A 24,936-nucleotide genomic window follows, 5' to 3' on the forward strand; every position below is an offset into this window, starting at 1 on the left:
CTGTGTCCCTCCCACAGCGAGGGGTCACTGTGTCCCTCCCACAGCGAGGGGTCACTGTGTCCCTCCCACAGGACCGTCCAATTACTGTACCTCATCAAGTAACTCCTTCAACACAGCGTCCTGGAGACTAATTGCTGGCAGCTCTGGGACAAGATCTTGGCCCAGGTTAGTCCTACCTGCAGAAAACCAGAAGTTGCTGGAAATGCTCAGCGGGTCCGGCAGCACCTGTGAAGGAATAAAACAGAGTTAACATTTCGGGTCCGGTGACCCTGCCTCAGAGCCACAGTTCGATGTGGGAGGGTCACAGTGATCCGAAATGTTAACTCTGTTTTTCTCCTTCACAGATGCTGCCAGGCCTGCTGAGCTTTTCCAGCAACTTTGTTTTAGTCCTTCCTGCCCGACTTACCTTGGCTCTCTGATTCTGGAACCAGACTTGCACAACACGGACACTCAGACCCGTTTCAGCTGCAAGAGTCTCCCTCACCTTCGAAAGAAAGGAAGAGTCTTTATGAATACACAAATGTACAGTTGCGGGGGCAAGAGTAGGCCATTCGGCCCCTGGAACCTGCTCCTCTATTCAAGGCGGATCTGACTGTGGCATCGACTCCATGTTTCTGCCTCGCCTTGATAACCTTTGACCCGCCCCCCTCCCCCCGTGATAGCCAAAAAAGTCTGCCTCTGCCTCAACTACATTCTACGAACTGGCCTCCATCGGTCTCCGGGGAACAGTGCCCCAAGACCCTCGGAGGAAAATAAAATCATCCTCATCTTTGTCTTAAACAGGAGACCCCGTAATTTTAAATTGCCTGCCCTAGTCTCTCCCACAAGGGATCAATCTACTCTGTCATTTCTCCTTCAGTTTCAATCAGATCACTTCTGATTCCAATGGAGGTAATCCTGCCACAGAGTCAGTATTGATCCTCCCTCACCGATTCCCTCAGCCCGATAACAACCGAGTGTTAACAAATCCACGCCAGAACATAAGTGACCGAAGGTAGCTTTGGATCTGCTTTATTTCCTGTGCCCATCCATCTCCCCCTCCCCTAAGAGAGTCACGAAGGCATGGAAGGAGGCCATTCAGCCCATCGACTCTGCACTGAGCGATTCTTTCCTCTGCCAGACCTTCACAGAAGCTCCACAACCCCCCAACTTCAGCTGACACATCGCGGAGTCACGGAGAGCTTTGGCCAAGGGGACGTGCGTGTGTGGCACTTGAGGTCACTGGCACTGAGGTCAGGATCAGGTCACATGGGCATCCGTTGCCCCCAGGGTGTTCCGAAACCATCCGCTTACTTTAAACTGGTGCAGTGGGTGGGGGGGCACATTCACTGCCGTGCAGGAGGTGGTTACTACACACTGTGGCTGCCCTCTGGCTCCGAGATGGGCAGGAAGACTGTGCCATCTGCCCAGGTTACTGGGTCGTTGGGCTGGTAATACCCAGCAGGACCACCGGACAGCCCCCACCTCCCTCACTCCCCCAACCCCACACTGTTTCTGCCCCTCACCTTTCTGCAGGGCTTGGAAGACACCTCAAAAGATGCCTTGAAAGCACGCCTCTGTTGCGTGGTCAGAATAGTCCGAGGTCTCTTCGGTCGCTTGGGATCTTTGGAGTCATCCCCTCCTTTGCACTGCAACTGCTCCAGTTTGCCAATGCAGTCTTCGTCATCGCTTTTAGCTGTAGGGACAGAAGGTAGGCACGCCGAGTGAGTGATCCACACAAGCTGTGCTACCCATGCACATCGACCCTCTTCCCTGGTACCAGCAGTCCCAGACAGGTACGCAGATCTGTGCTGCTCACTTTGACTCCCACTCATCTATAATAAAAATTAGAACATAGAACTGTACAGCACAGCACAGGCCCTTCGGCTCATGATGTTGTGCCGACCTATTATCCTACTCTAAGATCAAAACTAACCTGCATACCATTCATTTTACTATCATCCATGTGCCTATCCAAGAGTCGCTTAAATGTCCCTAATGCATCCGACTTTACTACCACCCCTGCAGTGCATCCCATGCCCTCACCACAAACTACCCAGTTGAGTCTCTGTGTGGCAGCTTACTTAGGCGATGTAAACCATCCTTCTCTTCACACCTTGTATGTACTGCAGGGCATTAAACACTGGGGTAAATCCTGCCTTTGTCTTCTAGTTAATGTGATGCAAAGGATTAACGTGAATATGAAAATATAACCATTCACGGCACACTGGGGATGGACGGGAAAATCACAAAGGAACTAGAGTAGGCCATTCAGTCCATTGAGCCTGCCCTGCTATTCTAGATCCTAGCTAATCATCCCCTTGGTGCAATGTTCCCCATTATCTTTGAATTATTTGATTTAACTTGATTTGATTTACTATTGACACATGTATCGAGATACAGTGAAAATTACTGTTTTGTGTGCTATCCAGGCAAGTCATACCTGACATAAGTACATCAGGACACTAGAACAGAATGCAAAATACAATGTTACAGCTGCAGAGAAGGCACAGAGAAAGACCAGCTCTAACATATGAGAGGTCTGTTCATAAGTCTGATAATGACAGGGAAGAAGCTGTTCTTGAATCCGTTGGTACGTGTTTTCAAACTTTTGTATCTTCTGCCTGATGGAAGAGGTTGGAAGAGAGTATAACTGGGGTGGGATTATGCTGGCTACTTTCCTGAGGCAGCAGGAAGTGTACACAGAGTCAATGGATGGTCACTTATCCCTGAATATGCCTTAATGACATTAGTCTCCAGAAGTCTATCGATTTCTGTCTCGAACCTGCTCAGGGATTGAGCTTCCACAATCCTGAGGAGTCAGAATCCAAATATTCACCAGCCTCTGAGTGAAGATGTTGCTCCCCATTTCGCAGCCTCTGGCAGCTTCACAGTAGAGGTGAAAGCTTGAACTGTACATACGCGGTGTTTACCATGGGGTAGCACGGTGGCTCAGTGGTTAGCACTACTGCCTCGGGGTGCCAGGGACCTCAGTTCGATTCCAGGCTCGGGTGACTGTCTGTGTGGATTTTGTGTGTTCTCCCTGTGTCTGCATGGGTTTCTTCCCACAGTCCAAAGATGTGCAGGTTTGGCGGATTGGCCAGGCTAAATTGCCCCATAGCATCCAGGGATGTGCTGACCAAGGGAAATGTAGGGTGACAGGGTAGGGGAGTAGGTCTGAGTAGTCTGGTTCCCAACCAGGTTAGATCTGCCAACTCTCCAGAAGTTGAAAAGTATTCTCCATGGCTTATACTGCGAGCAACCCGAGAGACAAAATAAAAATTGAAGGGTTCGCCGGAAAAAAAACTTGTCCGCACTTCCGTGTTCTTTCAACACTTTTCCAGGAATAGCTTTGAAAGTGTTGAAAATGGCTCATGAAGAAGGTATTCCCAAACTGGCAGTCAAGAGCCTTCCGACTGGCTTTCAGATCAGCGTCGGGAAAGACAGGGCACTGCCAGGGTGGGCATGTTGAGCAACCCATGGGAGGAGAGAGACTGGCAGTTATGTGATGGGAGCTCCAGGGATGCAGCCAATCAGAATTGGCATCCTTCAAGCAGGGTTGTGGCACTGCCTTGCTGCATGGCGTCTCATCGAAGCTCTGAGCCCTTGCCCACAAGACTGGCAGAATTCCCATAGCCCCAGGCTTTTGCACGATCTGTAACACTTTCCCTTTTTCAGGGCAGCTGTGAAAACCAAGCGCAGATTTTGAAAGAGAAAGTACGCGAGCCAGAGATCTTGCAAAATGCAAAGAAGGCAATCTCCCTGTGATATCATTTATTATCACACCTGCCTCACAGGCCCCAACTGCAAGAGCTGTCATGTCAGAAGAAGAAATGACAACACCCCCAGAGCATGAGGCTGTTCCCATGTCCAATTACTGCACGCACGCACACACATACAGCTGTCCTCTCCCTAACGCACACCAGAAAGACACTGCGTTGGGTTTCCCAAACCGGTAGTGAGTTAACTGCCCTCAGGTAAGCCGGCGGCTCAAGAATGGAGCAGACTGGGAAGGTGAGGGCGTCGCTACATTAGCCTCCCAGCAATCATCAGGAGTGGGGTCAAGTTAGGAATGACTAGGTGGCTATCAGTCAGCTCCCATTGGGAAGCACCAGTGAATGCTGGGATGAGAACAGCACTAGGATTGGCTCTGGTGTCTCTGTGGGCAGCAACGCTGCTAGTCAGAAGGTTTTGAGCTCAAGTTTCACGCCAGAGTCCTAAACACATAATCCAGGTGGACACTACCAATGAAGCAGTGAAGGGGTGTTGTCTTTCAGATGGGATTCTAACCCAAGGTCAATGTCTGCCCTCTCAGGGCAAACCCTTTGGCCCCATTTCAAAGCAGATTCGGGGAGATGCCCCTTGTGACTTTGCAGATACTTAACCCCGCAAGTGGAAGCGTAGACCTCACTAGCAAGGCCAGCATTTGTTGTCCTTTCCTAATCACCCTTGAACTGAGTGGCTCTCTGAGCTATTTCAGAGGGTGGTTAAGGACCAAACACATGGCCGTGGGTCTGGAGTCACATGTAGGTGAGGACAGCAGATTTCATTCCTGAACTGAGCAGCAGCAGTCCACATTTATCACTTGAACCTAACTTCCATTAGTCGCTGTGGTTGCATTTGAACTTGTGTCCCCATAGCATTAGATTTGGTTTCAGATTTTATTGGCACATGTACTCAAAAACAGGAGTACAGCGAAAAGTGTATAATGTCGCCACTCTTAGGAACAAAGGCACCTCTAGGTACAAAAAACCTAGGGACGGAGTAGCAAAAGAAACAAAGTTTAAAAAGTTAAGTATTACCTTCATCAAACAAGTGGAAAAATAAACAAATAAGATAATAGTTAACATTAAAGTGCTTTTTAATGTAAACTAGAAAAATAAAAGGAATCAAGTTAAAAGTTCAACATTAGCCTGGAGCCTCAGCATTATTAAACCAGTGACGTTATCCATATAGTGCTGTCTCCCTCTCCAACAGAGATCAGAGATTATCTTTGAAAACTGGCTGTGACCACCACACACCCCCACCCCACCACTGTTCCTGGAGTCATCACAAAAGTTAAAGATATTTCAAAATAAGAACAGGCTCCCTAATTTCCCTGTCTTTCAGACTCAGGTTGACAGAAAGCACGCATCAGGTTCCTGTACTTAACACGAATTACTATTAATTCGAACTACGAGTGAACAATTATGAACCATCAACACATATAGCTCTATTAGTTAAAACTGTAACCCACTTATAAAATTCCCCCTCTGCACACACACACAGACCGAAACAAAACAAAACATGGGTGTTACAGGTGAATGGAATGGCTGGGAAGGCAGTCGTCCCTGTCCACATGGTATGCTGAGGTGATCCTTCTGCTGATCAGAACGCTGTTTCTCGATCTTCCTTCTCCAGAAGCTTTCACTTGTCTGCAGGAGGCACTAGGTGACTGGTTCATACTTATAGAAATCTCTCACTTATTAATGAAAAGACACAGCTTGCAACTGAGGAGGGGAAATAAACTGGCTATCTTCAACTTGAATTGCTTTCTGCTGCAGAGCAACGACACTTCCTTCTCTTCCAGAGATCTGATAGCTTCTGGCCCGAACATTCACACCCCTTTGTGGCCAATCGCAAAGCTGTTGGTGTGCAAGAGGTTTTTGTCATTGATAACTGGTCACCATATCATACCAGTCTTCCAGCACCTCGTCTGTGGCTATCGAGCAAGGGGCCCATAAATCACTTCCCTAGCTTCCCATAGAGTTCTTGGGTATACCTGATCAGGTGCCAGGGGATTATCCACCTTTGTGCATTTTAAGACGTCCAGCACCTCCTCCTCTGTAATATGGATATTTTTCAAGATGTCGCTATTTATTTCCACACATTCTCTATCTTCAATATCCTTCACCACAGTAAATGCTGATGCAAAATACTCATTCAGTATTGCCCCCTTCCCCTGCGGATCAACAAATAGGTGACCTTGCTGATCTTTAAGTGGCCCTACTCTCTCCCTCATTACCCTTTTGTCTTAATATATTTGTAGAATCCCTTTGAATTCCCCTTAACCCTATTTGCTAAAGCTATCTCATGTCCCCATTTTGCCCTCCCAATTTCCCTCTTTAGTATACTCCTACTGCCCTTATACTCTTCTCAGGATTCACTCGACCTCTGCGATCTATACCTGACATATATTTCCTTCTTATTCTTGGCCATAACCTCAATTTCTCTAATCATCCAGCATTCCCTACACCTACCAGTCTTGCCCTTCACCCTAACAGGAGCATACTGTCCTTGAACTCTTGTTATCTCATTTTTGAAGGCTTCCCATTTTCCAGCCATCCCTTTACCCACAAACATTCACCCCCAAATCAACTTTTGAATTTCTTGCCTAATACTGTCAAAATTGGCCTTCCTCTAATTTAGAACTTTGACATTTAGATCCAGTCTATCCTTTTCTGTCATTTTTTAAAAACTAATAGAATTATGGTCACTGGCCCCAAAGTGCTCCCCCACTGACACCTCAGTCACCTGCCCTGCCTTATTTCCTGACAGTAGGGCAAGTTTTGCACCTTCTCTAGTAGATAATTCCACATACTGAATCAGAAACTTTTCTTGTACACATTTAACAAATTCCTCTCCATCCAAGCCCTTAACACTATATGACAGTCCCAGTGTATGTCTGGAAAGTTAAAGTCCCCTACCACAACCACCCTATTATTCTTACACATAACTGAGATCTCCTTACAAATTTCTCAATTTCCCACTGACTATTGGGGGGTAGGGGAGGGGGTTCTACAGTACAATCCCAATAAAGTGATCATCCCTTTTTTATTTCTCAGTTCCACCCAAATAACTTATCTGGATGTATTCCCAGGAATATTCTCCCTAAACACAGCCGTAATGTTATCCCTAATCAAAAACACTACTCCCCCTCCTCTCTTGCCCACCTTTCGATCCTTCCCATAACATCTATACCCTGCAATATTGAGCTGCCAGTCCTGTCCATCTCTGAACCACACCTCTGTAATAGCTATGATATCCCAGTCCCATGTTCCTATCCATGTCCTGGGTTCATGTGCCTTACATGTTAGGCCTCTTGCATTGAAATAAATGCTGTTTATTTTATCAGTCCTGCCTCATTCTCTGCTTTGTTCCTGCCTGCCCAGTCTGTTTGACTTGCTCCTTTTCCCAACTGTACTAGTCTCATACTGATCTCTTTCCTCAATATTTCCCTGCGCCCCACCACCCCCATGCCCCTTACTAGTTTAAATTCTTCTGAGCAGCCCTAGCAAATCTCCCCGCCAGTATATTAATCCCCTTCCAATTCCAGTGCAATCCGTCCTTCTTATACAGGTCACTTCTACCCTAGAAGACATTCCAATGATCCAAAAATGTGAATCCTTCTCCGCTGCACCAGCTTCTCAGCCACATGTTCATCTGTTCTATCCTTCAATTCCTACCCTCACCAGCTCGTGGCACCGGGAGTAATCCAGATATTACTACCATCGAGGACCTCCTTTTTAAATTCCTGCCTAACTTCGTATATTCTTTCCTCAGAATCTCCTCCTTTTCGCTTCCTATAGCATTAGGTCCAATGTGTACATTGACCTCCTGCTGGTCCCTCTCCCACTTTGAGAATATTCTGCGCCTTCTCTGAGATATCCTTGATCCTGGCACCAGGGAGGCAACACAGAATTCTGATGTATCGCTGTCAGCCTCAGAAACGTCTATCTGTGCCTCTGACTAGAGAGTCCCCTATCACAGTCGATCGCTTGGAATCTGACGTACCCCTCATTACATTACAGCCAGTCTCAGTACCAGAAACCTGGCTATCAGTGCTACATTCCCCTGAGAGTCCATCACCCCCTACATTTTCCAAAACAGAGTACTTGTTTGAGATGGGGGTAGCCACAGGAGATTCCTACACTACCTACCTCCCTCTCCGATCTTTCCTGGAGGTCACCCATCTACCTGACTGTATCTGTGGTTTATCTTCCTCCCTGCAACTACCATCCATCACACCCCCTGGCTCCTGTAAATTTCTCATTTCCTTTTACTGCCACTCCAACCAATCCATGCGATTTGATAGGATTCGCATCCAAACACACTTCTTGCAGACATGGCAGCTTGGATATTTAAGAAAGGATCACAAATTCCTTGCACTCTTTAATATCTTCTACTTTGATGCAGTGTCCTAATTCTTTCCGATACTGTATCTGAACAGCACCTTGGGGCAGTATGTAACCTTAACATGAAATACCAGTGTTGCTTTGATCATCTTACACCCGGGCGTGGAACTGTCTCTGAGCCAAAGTCAATATCTTCAGGAAAGGAAGGAGGTAAATGTTGGAACGCATTGCTCTGAAGACAGTCATCATCATTCACACAGACAGCTGCTCAGCTACCAGCGTCTTTGGGGGAGGGAGGGAGGTTGGAATTTGCTTTGGCATGTCAAAGTTACAGAGGTTAACGTTCGGTTTTGGAAAACTGGACTCGTGTGACGCATCAAGATTTGGAGGCCTGAGCGAGTCGGTGAAGTGTGAGTAATGTCGAAGTGATAAGTTCTGTCATCTCATGCCCACCCCCCATTGTTAATCTCCTTTCACCCTCGACAGTTGACAGCTCAGAAAAAAGGAAAGCAAATGGGAAACAGTTAAAATCAAGTGAAGCTGAAGAAAGTCAAACTCCACATGTATCATATTCTTGGCACCATTGGTGAACCAGCTGGAAGAATGGGAGTGCGCTAACAGTTGGCGTCTTATTCTCCCTCAGGTTTTCCCAGCTATGCATGTTCTCTTTACAACTGCATGCTTGTATGGTCCATACAAGGCCTTCAGCACAGCATTCCTTACCTCTGGTCCCGAGATTCCAGGGTCAAATCCCACCTCAGGGAACTGGAGGCCACTGAAAGTGTGTCATAATTTAGCCAAACAGATTATCAGTCTCTGCGTGGCTTGATTTATTATCGTCACACGTACCTAGGTACAGTGAAAAGTTCTTATGTGCAGTACAGGCAGATCATAACATACAAAGACCATAGGGTGATGGAACAGAGCGGGGAATACAAAGTTACGGCTGCAGAGAAAGTGCATGAAAAGCCAAGATCAACATAGGATTTGAAATTTCAGAGCCCCTTTCAGATGTCTAACAACAGCAGGGAAGAAGCTGTTCTTGAACCTGTGATACGTGTATTTATGGAGTCAATGGATGGAATGTTGCCTTGCATGGTGGTCTGGGCTGTGTCACAACCCTCTGTAGTTTCTGACGGTCCTGGGCAGAGCAGTTGCTGTACCAAGCCATGATGCATCCACATAGAATGCTTTCTACAGTGCATCTATAAAGGTTGATGAGAGTCCTTATGGACAAGTTGACTTCCTAAGTCCTCCCAATACACTGGTGGCAAGCAGTAAGAGTAGGAAAGTCTGCTGTCACCCTACGATAGCTGCAGCAATGTTACAGGACTCCATGCGTAGGTTCTTGCCATGAGTGAGTTCCCCGTGCTACCACACCCATACATTTAGCCCATAGTAAGACCATAAGACCATAAGACATAGGAGCAGAAATTAGGCCATTCGGCCCATCGAGTCTGCTCCGCTATTCAATCATGGCTGATAAGTTTCTCAACCCCATTCTCCTGCTTTCTCCCCGTAACCCTTGATCCCCTTGATAATCAAGAACTTATCTATCTCAGTCTTAAATGTTCTCAATGACCTGGCCTCCACAGCCTTCTGTGGCAGTGAATTCCATAGATTCACCGCTCTCTGGTTGTCACAACATACACACATACAACCCCTCCAGCCCTTAAATTAATTCTCACTCTTATTCTAAAGATGTTGCTTAGTCCTGGCGGAGTGATGCCTCCTAAACAGCAACAGAAAATGAACTGGCACACATTTTCAACTCTGCGATCCATGTGTTCTGACTTGAGGCACAACGTTCTGGAACTGGAAAGTGCACTGCACTCACCTGGATGAATCCCAGCACAGGATCGCGGCTGTTCCATCAGGGCCTGGGTCAGTAGGTGGCGCTCTTGCCTTGGAGGTGAAAGGTCATGGGTTAAATCTTAGCTCAAGACACATGAGCAATTTAATCCAGGAGAAAGCAGTCGACCTGATTGGCATCCCAACCAACATCTTCAACATTCATTCTCTCCATCACTGTGGCTGTCACTAATACAGGGTCCTTTGACAGCACCTTCCAAACCCATGACTCGTGCTACTGAGAAGGACAAGGGCAGCAGATGCTCGGGAACATCACAACCTGCAAGGTTCTTTCCGAGCAACTCGCCATCATGATGCGGAACAATATCCCTGTTCCTTTACCAGTCAAAATCCTACCCTAACAGCACTGCGAGTGTCCCCATGACAGTTCAGGAAGGCAGATTACTGTTACCTTCTCAAGTTCAGGTAGGAATATGTAATGAATGCTGGCCTATCAATATTCACCAATCAATAAAAATGTATCCAGATCAACAAGCCAATGTAATAGTGAGTGAGTTATCATATCCCTAGTGAGGGGAGTAATGAAGACCTGCCATAAGTGATTAATTGTATCACCAAGATTTACCTGAGTTTGGCTGCTATCTAGGCAAAAACCAACTCACACTGGGTTTCACAACCAACAGAAGAATGTATGTATTACAAGCAAACTTATCCATTAAAAATTGGAGTAATAGATTTTTAATTACTAATATGCAAACTTAAGATATATCCCCTCTGAACCGAAACACTCATACATTCATTCACAAATAGGACACAAAGACAGAGCTCCGCAGAAATATCATGTGTGGAAAACGTAGCAAAAAAGGAACAAATGTCAGAGATCAAAAAAATCAAATCACATGGTGGAGTGATGTGACTTTCTCTCAGTTCTTTTGGATTATGGCAACAATGTTACATTATTGTTGACCACACAGTAATAGAAGATCCTCAATCTGTTAGCTTGTCAGTTAAACCTAGGTCTTTGCTTGAATCTGAACTTCTTTTCAGTGTATTTGAGTGTTGTTTTCCCACTCTCAGAATGAGAGTGACCTGTCTTTCCCTGAAGGATTTCTGGAGGACCATATTCAACAGCCCCTTCTTTAGACTGTGACAAACTTAAAATTCAAAGACTGTTGCTGGGCAGTTTTTCAACCCAAAGGCACTTTGTCTCACAAAAGTATCAAACGCGGCTTCTTCAAAAGTTACATAAACTTGTGAAATCAGTAAGTGAACACTACTCAGCTCCACTTTTGACCTTCAAGCTGGGAAACCAAAGCACCCGGTACATTCTCTTCAACACAACAATGTCCAAATTTCCTGTTTTCCCAGTTTATATTTCAAACAGTACATGTAGTCTTTACAAAGTGCTACACTGTCGAAGGTGGTGTCTTATGGCTGAGTCATTAAACTGAGATGCTTGGGTCAATGTTAAAGTTTCCACGGCACTGTTCCCAAAAAGAGAAAGGGAGCTCTTCCTGGTGCATTGGCCAATATTTATCCTTAAATCAATAGCATAAATAAAAACAGATTACTTAGTCTTTATCGCACATCTGTTTGTGGGAGATTACTGTGTGCAAACTGATTGCTGCTTTTCTTACACAGTTAGGGTGAGAACAATCCATCAAGTCTTTAACTGGCTGCAAAGCAGCTTCTGAGAACAAGAACAAAGAAAATTACAGCACAGGAACAGGCTCTTTGGCCCTCCAAGATCCTCTGGATCGCCGATCCAGATCCTCTATCTAAACCTGCCGCCTATTTTTCAAGGATCTGTATCCCTCTGTTCCCTGCCCAGCCATGTATCTGTCTAGATACATCTTAAATTACGCTATCTTGCCCGCTTCTACCACCTCCACTGGCAACGCGTTCCAGGCACCCACCACCCTCTGCGTCAAGAACTTTCCACGCATATCTCCCTTAAACTTTTCCCCTCTCACCTTGAAATCGTGACCCCTAGTAATTGAGTCCCCCACTCTGGGAAAAAGCTTCTTGCTATCCACCCTGTCTATACCTCCTCATGATTTTGTAGACCTCAATCAGGTCCCCCCTCAACCTCCGTCTTTCTAATGTAAATAATCCTAATCTACTCAACCTCTCTTCATAGCTAGCACCCTCCATACCAGGCAACATCCCGGTGAACCTCCTCTGCACCCTCTCCAAAGCATCCACATCCTTTTGGTAATGTGGTGAACAGAACTGTACGCAGTATTCCAAATGTGGTCGAACCAAAGTCCTATACAACTGTAACATGACCTGCCAACTCTTGTACTCAATACCCCGTCCAATGAATGAAAGCATGCCGTATGCCTTCTTGACCACTCTATCGACCTGCGTTGCCACCTTCAGGGTACAATTGACCTGAACACCCAGATCTCTCTGTGCATCAATTTTCCCCAGGGCTTTTCCATTTACCATATAGTTCGCTCTTGAATTGGATCTTCCAAAATGCATCATCTCGCATTTGCCTGGATTGAACTCCATCTGTCATTTCTCCGCTCAACTCTCCAATCTATCTATATTCTGCTGCATTCTCCAACAGTCCCCTTCACTATCTGCTACTCCACCAATCTTAGTGTCATCTGAAAACTTGCTAATCAGACCGTCTATACCTTCCTCCAGATCATTTATGTATATCACAAACAACAGTGGTCCCAACACGGATCCCTGTGGAACACCACTGGTCACAGTTCTCCATTTTGAGAAACTCCCTTCCACTACAACACTCTGTCTCCTGTTGCCCAGCCAGTTCTCTATCCATCTAGCTAGTACACCCTGGGCCCCATGTGACTTCACTTTCTCCATCAGCCTACCATGGGGAACCTTATCAAACGCCTTACTGAAGTCCATGTATATGACATCTACAGCCCTTCCCTCATCTATCAACTTTGTCACTTCCTCAAAGAATTCTATCAAGTTGGTAAGGCATGACCTTCCCTGTACAAAACCATGCTGCCTATCACTAATAAGCCCATTTTCTTCCAAATGTAAATAGATCCTATCCCTCAGTATCTTCTCCAGCAGCTTCCCCACCACTGACGTCAGGCTCACCGGTCTATAACTTCCTGGATTATCTTTGCTACCCTTCATAAACAAGGGGACAACATTAGCATTTCTCCAGTCCTCCGGGACCTCACCTGTGCTCAAGGATGCTGCAAAGATATCTGTTAAGGCCCCAGCTATTTCCTCTCTCGCTTCCCTCAGTAAACTGGGACAGATCCCATCCGGACCTGGGGACTTGTCCACCCTAATGCCTTTTAGAATACCCAACACTTACCCCCTCCTTATGCCGACTTGACCTAGAGTAATCAAACATCTACCTCTAACCTCAACATCCGTCATGTCCATCTCCTCAGTGAATACCAACTCAGTGAGGTTTTCAAAGATGCTGTAGAAACATAAATCCTTTTTCCGTTCACAGTGAGGGATCAGTAGATTGATTGGCCAATGTACTCCTTCAGGTTGAGAATAGAAGAATCTTATACAGAATGGTACTGAATGAGGTCTGGTTAGTTTTATCACTGTGTTCCTCGTGCCATTCCCCAACTGTTAATGCACATGAACTGACATGTTCCCCGAATAATATGGATGTAAAGGGAAGTTGCTTGTGGATACTGTTTGGTTCACTATGGAAGGCCATCCTCTCTGATTTATGCAATACTGCACTGCCTACCATCTCATTCCCACATGCCTGGTGAAACAATAGCCAATTGCAAAGATAAATGCATAGGCAGCATGTTGTATGGCCTGTACAGCTGTAGCCACCGCTGAAGTGGATGGTTCCCTCCAAGTGCCATGACTTCCCCATTCGCCAAGCAGTTGTCCATCCCAGATTTTAATTCCTTTCTGTCTGCAGGAGGCATTCCTTTTGAATGAAGCCGCATTAATACAGAGTTCTCCTGGGGCAGGGGATCATAGAGATGTACAGCACAGAAACAAACTCTTTGATCCATACTGACCAGATATCTTGAATTAATCTAGTCCCATTTGCCAGCTTTTGGCCCCATATCCCTCTCAACCCTCCCTATTCATGCACCCATCCAGATGCCTTTTAAATGTTGTAATTGTACCAGCCTCCACCACTTCCTCTGGCAGCTCATTCCATACACGCACCACCCTCTGTGTGAAAAAGTTACACCTTAGATCCCTTTTAAATCTTTCCCTTCTCACCTTAAACCTATGCCCTCTAGTTTTGGACTCCCCCATCCCAGGGAAAAGACCCAATCTATTTACCCTATCCATGCCCCTCATGATTTTGTAAACCTCTATAAGGTCACCCCTCAGCTTCCAATGCTGCAGGGAAAATATTGCTGTGATGCCAACAGATTTGTCACATGACAATCCCACAAGCGGCACTGCAGTACCATTGTCCAAAGATGCCAGGACATCAGGAGAATCGCATTCAGGTTTTTGACCATTTGCTCTGTGCTTGAGACTGGAACAAACCTCATTCCACCTCAGAAATTCACCAAAGATCCTCAGACAGCGTATACCAAACCCATGGCCACTTCCATCTAGAAGGACAAGGGCATCAAGACATGAACACCACCACCTCCAAGCTCCCTTCCAAGCCTCTCACCATCCTGACTTGGAAATATATCACCGTTCCTTCACTGTTGCCGGGTCAAAATCCTGGAATTCCCTCCCTAAGGGCATTGTTGGTCAACCCACAGCAGGTGGACTGCAGCGGTTCCTGAAAGCAGCTCACCACCACCTTCTCAAGGGGCAACTAGGGATGGAGCAAGAAATGCTGGCCAGCCAGCGATGCCCACATCCCACAAATGAATAGAAAAAAACAACTCTCTGGCTCTTCCAACATTATTATTGTGCATTTAACCCCAGAAAGTTAGACCAAGTCTATTCAGACGAGTGACCTGCAGTGGTTGAAGAGTGACCAGTTTGCAGGGGGCACCCAGCAGGTTAAGGGCTGGTAAAGGACTTTGTACCTCAGTGCTTTGAACCTTCCAGCTCACAGTCAGGATCCTCTCCTTACCTGTGGGTTGCACACTGTCAGGGGTCACAAGTGGCAGGTACCAGAGGAATCTGAGCTCTCTGGAGGCTCAGCCTAGAACGGTGCTCAGACAAACAGGCAGAGTGCTGCAACATTTAGCCCTTACGAACTTCCTTCTCTGAGGGAATCACCCCCTCTGGTTCCTCCAGTCCCTGCCGCTGCCTCCATTAAACGAGCTGGCCAGCAGCAAGAAAATGGAAAATAGATGCAAAGGGTCGACTGCATTTAACAACACAGCAATCATAACCAGCACTGTAGAAGGGGAACGCATGTTCAGAGCTCAGAGAAGTCCAAGAGGTGCTGTGATCGCCAACAGAAATGTCAATAGGCACGTTGCAGAGGTGTGGGACACTTCAGAGAGGGCGTCACAGGGTTGGGCAAGGTGAGGAATGGGTGAGGAATATGTGGCTGCTTTCAAAACCTGTGCTAAAGAAAGAACAAACTCACATTTATATACCTTTCCAAGGCACCCAGGAATTTGTGCCAGCATCCGAAAGAGCTGTATCAAAATGGCACAGACTACACTTTAGGGGAGGCAATGGCCTAGTGGTATTATTGCTGGACTGTTAATCTAGAGACCTGGATAACATTCTGGGGACCTGGGTTCAAATCCCACCATGGCAAATGGTGGAATTTGAGTTTAATTTAAAAAAATAATCTGGAATTAAGAATCTAATGATGACTGTGAATCCATTGTCAATTGTCAGGAAAATCCCATATGGTTTACTAATGTCCTTTAGGGAAGGAAACTGCCATCCTTACCTGGTCTGCCCTACATGTGACTTCAGACCCACAGCAATGTGGTTGACTCTAAACTGCCCTCTGGGCAATTAGGGATGGGCAAGAAATGCCACCTAGCCAGTGATGTCCTCCTCCCATTAATGAATAAAGAAGAAAAAACACCCAAACCATTGCATTTTTAAAAACAAACAAATCCAGAGGCTGGAAAAGCAAACGTAATTCTCAACTTTGGTCGTTTTTTTTTACATCTCAGGTACAAGTTTGCTTTATTTTAGCAATGCCCCCCCTCTCCCCAACATACACTGGAACATGGATAGGAATAAAGTCAAACAGAGGTTAGGATCCAGTTAGAATAGTGAGTTCAAATGACAGTCCAGCATACTCGCTATGTGATGCACTTATGTGCACCAGAAGCTACTATATGAATATACCAGCCTCTGTTTGTTACAGACAGAATGAACATGTGCACACAACATGCCTGCTTCAACTCACAAATAGGTGACAGCTATATAAAAGGAAAATACTATGAATGCTGGAAGTCTGCAAATAAACCAGAAAGTACTGGAGAAACTCAATAGGTCTGGCAGCATCTGTGGAGACAGAAACAGAGTTAACGTTTCGAGTCTGGTGTGACTCTTCTTCAGAACTGGTTCACTGAGTCGTCACTTAAGCCCTGACAAAAGTCAACCTGCCTAGTTTAAAATTCAAGCAAAGCCCGGTGGTTAATTGTCAATCATCATTAATGGGTGCATTCTCCACGGCAACATCTTGACCAATACGCATCAATTTGCCAACCAATCAGCATTCTCCATTTAATCAATATGAATGTTAGTTTTCCTCTCAAATTGGTATTCTTGCGAATTTTCCTGATGAACATATGAAGAAGGAACAAGAGCAGGCCACTCAGCCCTTCCTGCCTGCTCCACAATACAATAAGATCGCGACTGATCTGATTTTAACCCCAACTGTACATTGCTGACTATCCCTGATAATCTTTCATCCCCATTTGGTAGTCAAGAATCTACCTACCTCCGCCTTAAAAATATCTAAAGTTACTGTATCCGTCGTCTTCTGAGAAAGGGAATTTCAAAGCCTCACAACGCTCAGAGAGCAACAAATGTTTCTTCACCTCTGTTTTAAATGGGTGCCCTGTATTTCTAACGTATACCCCTGTTGATGATTCTACCACAAGAGGGAAACATCTTTTCCACATCCCCCTGGTCAAGTCCCCTCAGGATCTTATCTGTTTTAATCAAGTCACCTCTAGCTCTAAGAAACTTCGGAAAATACAGGCTTAGCCTGTCTGGCCTTTCCTCATCAGGGCAATCTGATCACTCCAGGTACCAACTTCTCTCAACCTCTTCTGACACATTCACATCCTTCTCTGAATGCAGAACGAAAGTTTTGGATAAAGTATGGTTGCTTCCAGCATCCTGAAGCCAGCTTCAACTTGCATTCGCGATATGGATTAAATATTGAACCAGGAGACTGGAGAGAACTCCTGTGCCTTTCTTCAGGTATGACTACAAGACTTTTTATGCCCACCTGAGAAGGCAGCTGGATCTCAGTTTTGCATCTCTCCCTCAAAAGACAGTCATGCAACCTCTCTCAGTACCACACTGGAGCATCTGCCGAAATGCCACACAAAGGTCCCAGTTGAAGCCGCATGTTTTATATAGAGATAAATGTGCTGTCACAATTGGAACTTCACAAGATATCTTTTGCTTAGATTCAAACTTGACAACTTAAACGTAAGGATTTAGACTTGCCATTCATCCCTTCATATGTAATCTTACATTTGTTTTCTTACAGGAACAAGAGTAGTCCATTCAGCCATCAAGCCTGCTCCACCATTCAGATAGATCATGGCTGACCATCCATCTCAATGCTACTTTCCTGAATTATCTCTATATCCTTCGGTGTCATTCAACCCAAGAGATCTATCAATTCCTGTCTTAAACATGCTCAAGGATTGAGCTTCCGCAGTCTTATTGAATAAAGAATTTCAAAGAATTCCACCCTCAAAGTGAAGAGATTCCTCTTCAGCTCAGTTTTAAATGGCCTGCCTCTTATCTGGTTCTAGACTCACATCTTGGCTATACCCACTTTGTCATGCCCTTTAAGAAATGAGTAAGTTTCAATGTAGTCACTTCTCTTATTCAAAATGTCAGGGAATGCAGAGCCAGTTTCCACAATCTCTCCTCCTAAAACAATCCCTCCATCCCAGGGATTAATCTGGTGAATCTCCGCTGCACTTTCTGAGGGAACTACATCCCTCCTTCGACAGTAGGACCGAAACTGTGCATAATACTTCAGGTACAAACTCATTAAAACTTTTTACTTCTGTGGTCAAATCCTTTTACAACAAAGACCCACATATCATTTACCTTCCTTATTGATTGTTGCACCTGTATGCTAGGTTTTAATGGCTTGTGGTCAAGGAGACTCATGTCCCTTTTGTCACCTACAGTTCCTCTCGTCACTTGTGAAATACTCTGCCTATCTGTTTTGTTTCCGTCAAAGTTAATAACTTCACACTTGTTCGGATTATATTCCATCTGACATATTCTAGCCCAATCAATTGAGCTGTCCGAGTCCTCTTGAAGTCTCCTTACATACTTTTCGCAATTACACTCCCACCCTGTTTTGTGTCATCAGCAAATTTGGAAACATTAGAACCAATCCCCACATCCAATTAGTGTGCATAAATTATGAACAGTTGTGCACCTAGAACTGACCCTTGCAGCAGCCCCATTAATAAAAGCTTCCTGTCCTGAGACTAATCCATTATTCCCACTCTTTGTTTTCTGTCTGCTAACCAGTTCTCAATCCATACAAGTAAATTCCCCCAATCCTTATTTTATTTACTGACCCTTGGTGTACTGACCATATCAAAAGCCTTCTGAAAATCCAAATATACTACAAGCACTGGTCCTCCTGTATCTGTGCTGCACAAACACCCTCAAAAAAATCCTCTCAACAAGTTTGTCAAACGCGATTTCCCTTTTCATAAATCCATGTTGACCCAATGCAGTTTTATCAGCCTTTTCTAAACATCCAGTTATCTTGTCCCTTACAATAGATTCAAACATTTTCTGTTGTACTGACACATCAAAATAACAGGTTGCCAGTACTCCAATCTTCTTCAACTCTGAGGTTACATTTATCACTTACCAGTCATAGAATCACAGAATCCCTACAGAGTGGAAACGAGCCCTTCGGCCCAGCAAGTCCACACTGACCCTTGGGGCATCCCACCCAAACCCATTCCCCTATAACCCACCTAAGCTACACATCCCTGAACACTACGGGGCAATTTAGCACGGCCAATCCACCCTAACCTGCACATCTTTGGACTGTGGGAGGGAACCGGAGCACCCGGAGGAAACCCACGCAGACACGGGGAGAATGTGCGAACTCCGCACAGACAGTCACAGAACTTGGGTCCCTAGCGCTGTGAGGCAGCAGTGCTAACCACTGAGCCACCTGTGCCACCCCTAATGGAAGCCTTTCCAGAATCCATTCAGCTTTGAAAGATCATCACTGATGCATTCACTGTCCTTCAACGCTCAGCTGAAGCTCATCTGCTCCTGAGGATTTATCAATCTTCAGTGCCACCTCTTTACTATTACAAAGGTCTCGTTGCTTGAGGCTTGAGAGATTTCTGATCACCACCCTCATCCCATACATTTCAGTGGCAGGAGTGGGTGAACCCTACCACCTACCCCCTGTCCCCTACCCTCAGCTGTTTACGCAAACTTTCAGGGATTTCTGCCAAAACTATGATGGGGTCTTGAGAATACCCTACCAAACTTCTACTGAGAGGTGATTAAAATAGAGTACAGCATTGTGTGATCTTCCCAACAAGTAGCAGAATTGTAATAACCTCCTTCTACTGTAAGCAAATAGCATACTATACAGTACAGCACATCCATATATTACAGATGCGGGAAATCTGACGCAAAACCAGAAGAGTTCTTAAAAAGAGTCACATTGGGCATGAACGGTCAACTCTGTTTCTCTCATTCTCTCTCCACAGATGCTGCCAGACCCTGCTGAGTTTCTCCAGCAATTTCCTACTTCTGTTTGAGACACGATGTCCTATGCTTTTTGTGGTAAGGCTGCTGAGGCAGTGGGCCAGAGGAAATTCTCATCTGCGGTGCTCAGCTGCAGGAAGAACAAGAAAACCTCCCTGGAGCGTTGAATGACCTATTTGCGTCTACCGCACAATGGCTCAGTCGGTAGCACTCCTGCCTTGGAATTCTGAGTTCTAGCCCCTTTCAGGGCTTGAGCTTAAAAGTCAAGTTTGATACTGCAGTGCTGAGGGTGTGTCGCACTCTCAGAAAGGGACCACCTCTTGGATGCTGCGCTGTCCCAAAGCCCTGACCTGTCTCTTCAAATGATTCCGTGACACTATTCCAAAAGAAAAGCAAGGGAGTTCTCCATGGTGTCCTGGCCAATATCGCTCCCTTGATCAACGTCAAAAAACAGGTTAGCTGCTCACTATCGCCTTGCTGTTTGTGTAAGCTTGTTGTACGAAAACTAGTTGCCATGTTTCCTAAGTTCCTTCAAAAGTACATCAATTCCTGCAAAACACTTTGAGATATCTGGTGGCTATGGAAGTTGCCATATAATTGTTTGAAGTTTGCTTCACAGGTAGACAGGGTGGTTAGGAAGGCATTTGGTACACTTGCCTTCATTGCTCAAACCTTGGAGTAAAGGAGTTGGGACGTCATGTTGAGGTTGTACAGGACGTTGGTGAGGCCTCTTCTGGAATACTGTGTCCAGTTCTGGTCGCCCTGCTATCGGAAGGATATTATTAAACTGGAGAAGCTTCAGAAAAGAGTTACCAAGTTGTTGCTGGGAACGGAGGGTTTATGGAGAAATTGGATAGACTGGGACTTTTTTCACTGGAGCTTAGGAGGTTGAGGGCTCACCTTATAGAGGTCTATAAAATCATGACAGGCACAGATAAGGTGATTTGCAACGGTCTTTAGTCAAAAGCAGGAGATTTCAAAACTAGAAGGCTCATTTTTAAGGTAAGAGGAGAAAGATTTAAAAAGACACGAGGGGCAATTTTTTTTACACAGAGAGTGTGGAATGAACTTCCTGAGGAAGTGGTGAATGCGGGTACAGTTACAACGTTTAAAAGACATTTGCATAAGCACATGAATAAGAAATGTTTGCACAGATGTGGGCCAGGAGCAGGCAGGTGGGACTAGTTTAGTTTGGGATTATGTTGGGCATGGACAGGTTGGACCGAAGGGTCTGTTTCCGTGCTGTATGACTGTATGAATGCAAGTTTCTATTTCATTTTGCATACAGCCTGAGACATGAGGAACAGAGACTCGGGGGTCAGGGACGGGAAGATTCCTCCACAGACATACCCACACAAGAAGTCACCGGGAGATTATTGGGAGGTGGGGGGTTGGGGGGTTGGGGGGCAGCTAAAATGAACACTTCATGTGTCCAATTAGCACAATTTGAATTTGAGCAAAATTCGATCCGTAGCCCTTATCGATCCCAAACATCAACGAATCTCCTCAGTGTAGGGTCCAACTTGTTTTCATTTGCAGCGGCTAAATGAACCTATGCAGACTGTGAGCCTGACGGGGCAAGGTCAGCTTTAGCAGACTTCACTGAACCAATGGTTGCTGGGGTCTGTGGCCGGGGTGGGTCGGGGGTGAAGGGGGGTGGGGTGTGTGTTGGGGTGGGGGCAGCTGGTGATGACAGCAAGGGAGCGGGTTCAGAAGTTTCATTCCCAAAGGCAGGTAAACACCGCTTGGATTACTCCTCGTGTGTGACAGGCCTTGTGTTTAGCTAAACAGGAGACCAGCTGTGCGTATAACATTTATTCTATCGATGGACAAGAACGCAAACATTAATTAAGTTGTCTTTGGGAGCCGCCCCCCCACCCCCCAACCCTGCAGCGCTGAGGGGAAAGAGGCCATTGATACGCTTACCTACTTAGTCAGGCCTAAGAAGAGAAAAGGCCGAGACCAGTACAAGAAGCCATTGACTAACTCTCATTCCCCAGCCCCCATTCTCACCCACCAAAATTAATAAAGACCTTGATTCACAGACATCACTAAGAACGAGAGGGGCGCATTAGTGATCTTTAATTGGAAATTGTACTCCTCCTGGTAGGCCTTTGTTTACCCAGGATTGTCTCTTCATGCTGGGTGAAAGCAATGATTAAATCTGAGACTGCCAGGATTAGAGGCAGCATATGGACCTCCAAAGAGGCACCTCTCATCCCTTATATTCTCATAAAAAGTGGCTTTGAGGTGCGGTCTCTCGTACTTCTAAACCCTCTTTGATATTCTGCTTCGTTTCAGCGAGAGAAAGAGAGCAGGGTGGGAGGGAGAAGGATCAGACAAAAAAACATGTGGCTGTTAATTTGGCTTTTAGCAAAGGGGTGTAAAAGGCCCTCTGCTTGTCTCTGAAGCACATGGTGTCAAGGAGCCACTGTGTGCTGTAGCCTTTCATGTTCAGACTGCCCTTTTGGTTACACGGCTGTCTGTTGTAGGAAAAGGCTACACATTGTTGACGTCACTCAGGCTATTCGTTCAAATGGGATCATCAAATGCCAATCACACGCTAAGGGTCAGTGGTGGCTGGGTGGGCAGATGTTTGTGGGTTCATGCTCCTCTCCAGTCCAAGGATGTAGTCCATCCTTTGAACGAGAGGTTAAGCTGAAACCTGGTCTGTCTTTGCATTGACATAAAGTCCCCTGGCCCTCTCTGAAACCAAGCAGGGAGGGGGAGTACCCCCAAGCACTTTAGCTGACATTTACCCCTCAACCAGAAAACCCCGCTCATCATCTCAATCCTGTTTGTGGGAGATTGCTGGGCACTTTTCGGCTTCTCCTTTTCCTCTTATTAGAGAAAACGATTCACAAGAATGTTTCCAGGGACGAGCAAGTTTACTTACGTGGCTGGATCACCAAAAGTGGAGCTGTCCCCTTGGAGAAGATTGAGAGGTTTGATCAGAGGGTTCAAAATGATGAGGGGTCTGGACACATTAGTAAAGGGAGAAGCTGGTCATACTGGTGGTGTAGAATCAGGCGAGTCATATTTGAGGCAATTGGCGAAAGAAGCAATGACAACTTGAGGGAAACTATCGATGTGCAGCGAGTGGTTAGGATCTGACAGTGTGAAAGAGGCTTCTGCAATCAAGGCATTGGAAAGAGAAATGGCTTATTATCTGAAGAGCTGCATAAAAACTCAGTGCTACATGGATAGGGCAGGGGAGTGGGACTTGGTAAGTTGCCCTTTCAGAGATCAAGCACTGATAGGACAGGCCAAATGGCTTTCTTCTATACTCCACAGTTCCATGATTTGACACGTTGACAATTACAATGGTGGCTACACTTCTACAGAGTTGCTTATCGGGAATCCTGAGGTCAGGAAAGGCATCATTTTTGCCTTCAACAAGACAATGTAAATTAGACCTAAAAAGAAGGGAAGTTTTACTGTGTCGCCTGTACAAAAAAAAGAACACGGAGCAATTACTTGTAGAAAGTTTAGAAACAAAACCCTATCATATGGCATGAATGGTATTTGTGTGGACACTTCCTGTCCAACACCTTGTACTTCCTACACGTGACTAGAGGAGAATTTCTTTCAGAGAGTTAGCCCATTTCTCCAATCATTTTCAACAAAAGGCAAAAGGGGAAATGAACTAAAGAATTTCCTCACCGATAAAATATATGTCAGAGTGTTTTTTTGGGCAGTGAAAGGATACTTAGGAAGGGGTCAGAAGGAGGGAGGGAGGGGATTGCAGTTGTGGGAGGGTTACTGGAAGCAACGCCTGGTTACCTTTGTCCTCAATTGGATCCCAGGCTTCGCTAAAATGTGCATAATTGGCTTCATGAAGGTACAGTGATTAGGTCTGGCAATCTTAAAGAGGGACATCAAGGTAGTAGGGCTGCATCTTTGCAACTGAATAATACAATCCTGGCTCATGGAAATGCGCAAGGGGAATATCAGGAGGAGCACCAGACGCTTCTAAAAATGAGATGTCAGTGTGGTGAGGCGACAACACTGCATGCCAAATAATGCAAGCAGCATGTGGTACACTGAACCCAGAGCCAATGGATCAGATCTAAGCTCTGCAGTCCTGCCACATCCAGTTACGAATGGAGGCTCCACACAAGTATCCCCATCTTATGTAATGGGGAAATCCAAAACATCAGTGAAAAGACAAGGCATTTGCAACAGCCTTCAGCCAAAAGTGCTGCATGGATGATCCATCTCAGTCTCCTCCTAAGCTTCCCAGCATCAGAGATGTCAGCCTTCAGTTCATTCGATTCACTCCATATATCAAGACGCGGCTGAAGGCATTGGATACCACAAAGGCCCTGACAACATTCCAGAGTTAATATTGAAGAATTAACTGAATCAGTTCCAGTAAAATTGCAAATGTGGCATCTACCCAACAATGTGGAAAATTGCCCAGCTGTATCCTGTATCCAAAAAGCAGAAGAAATCCAATCCGGCCAATTACCGCCCCATCAGTCTCCTCTCGATCATCAGGAAAGTGATGGAAGCTGTCAGTAACAGTGCTATCAAGCAGCACCTGCTCAGCAATAACCAGATCAGTGACGCCTAGTTTGGGTTCCTCCAGGGCCACTCAGCTCCTGGCCTCATTACCACCTTGGTTCAAACATGGACAAAAGAATTGAATTCCAGAGGTGAGGTGAGAGTGACAGCCCTTGACACCAAGTTAGCATTCGACCGAGTGTGGCATCAAGGGGCCCTAACAAAACTGGAATCAATGGGTATCAGGGGGCAAACTCCCCGTTGGTTGGAGTCATACCTTCCACATAGGAAGATGGTCGTGGTTATGGAAGGTCAATCATCTCAGCTCCAGGACATCTCTGCAGGAGTTCCTCAGGGTAGTGTCCTAGGCCCAACCAGCTTCAGCTGCTTCATCAATGACCTTTCCTCCATCATAAGATCAGAAGTGAGGATGTTCGCCGATGATTGCACAATATTCAGCACCATTCGCGACTCCTCAGATGTGTCCATTCATAGCGGAACCCAAACAACATTCAGTTGATTATGCAGAAAGTAACGCTCACTCCACACACGTGGCAGGCAATGATGACCTCCAACAGGTCTGAGGTTATCTTCCGAGACAACAAGGTGCAGGGCTGGATGAACACAGCAGGCCAAGCAGCATCATAGGAGCAGAGAGGCTGACGTTTCGGGCCTAGACCCTTCATCAGAAAAGGGTCTAGGC

The 24,936-nt window shown here is 45.8% G+C and overlaps 1 protein-coding gene across 1 annotated transcript in view; it reads right to left on the reverse strand.

Moving 5' to 3' along the window:
* The window catches only part of LOC109918964 (LIM homeobox transcription factor 1-alpha-like), a 308,155-nt gene that overhangs the window by 13,052 nt on the left and 270,167 nt on the right, over positions 1–24,936 (reverse strand). Inside the window, exons 4-5 of the mRNA XM_048601533.1 lie at positions 1,506–1,675; positions 407–484 (exon numbers count right to left, since the gene is read on the reverse strand). Coding sequence (XP_048457490.1) covers positions 407–484; positions 1,506–1,675 — 248 coding nt within the window. The remainder of the gene's footprint in view (positions 1–406; positions 485–1,505; positions 1,676–24,936) is intronic.

Source organism: Rhincodon typus, chromosome 10, assembly GCF_021869965.1.
Source record: "Rhincodon typus isolate 14 chromosome 10, sRhiTyp1.1, whole genome shotgun sequence".
Lineage (NCBI taxonomy): Eukaryota > Metazoa > Chordata > Chondrichthyes > Orectolobiformes > Rhincodontidae > Rhincodon > Rhincodon typus.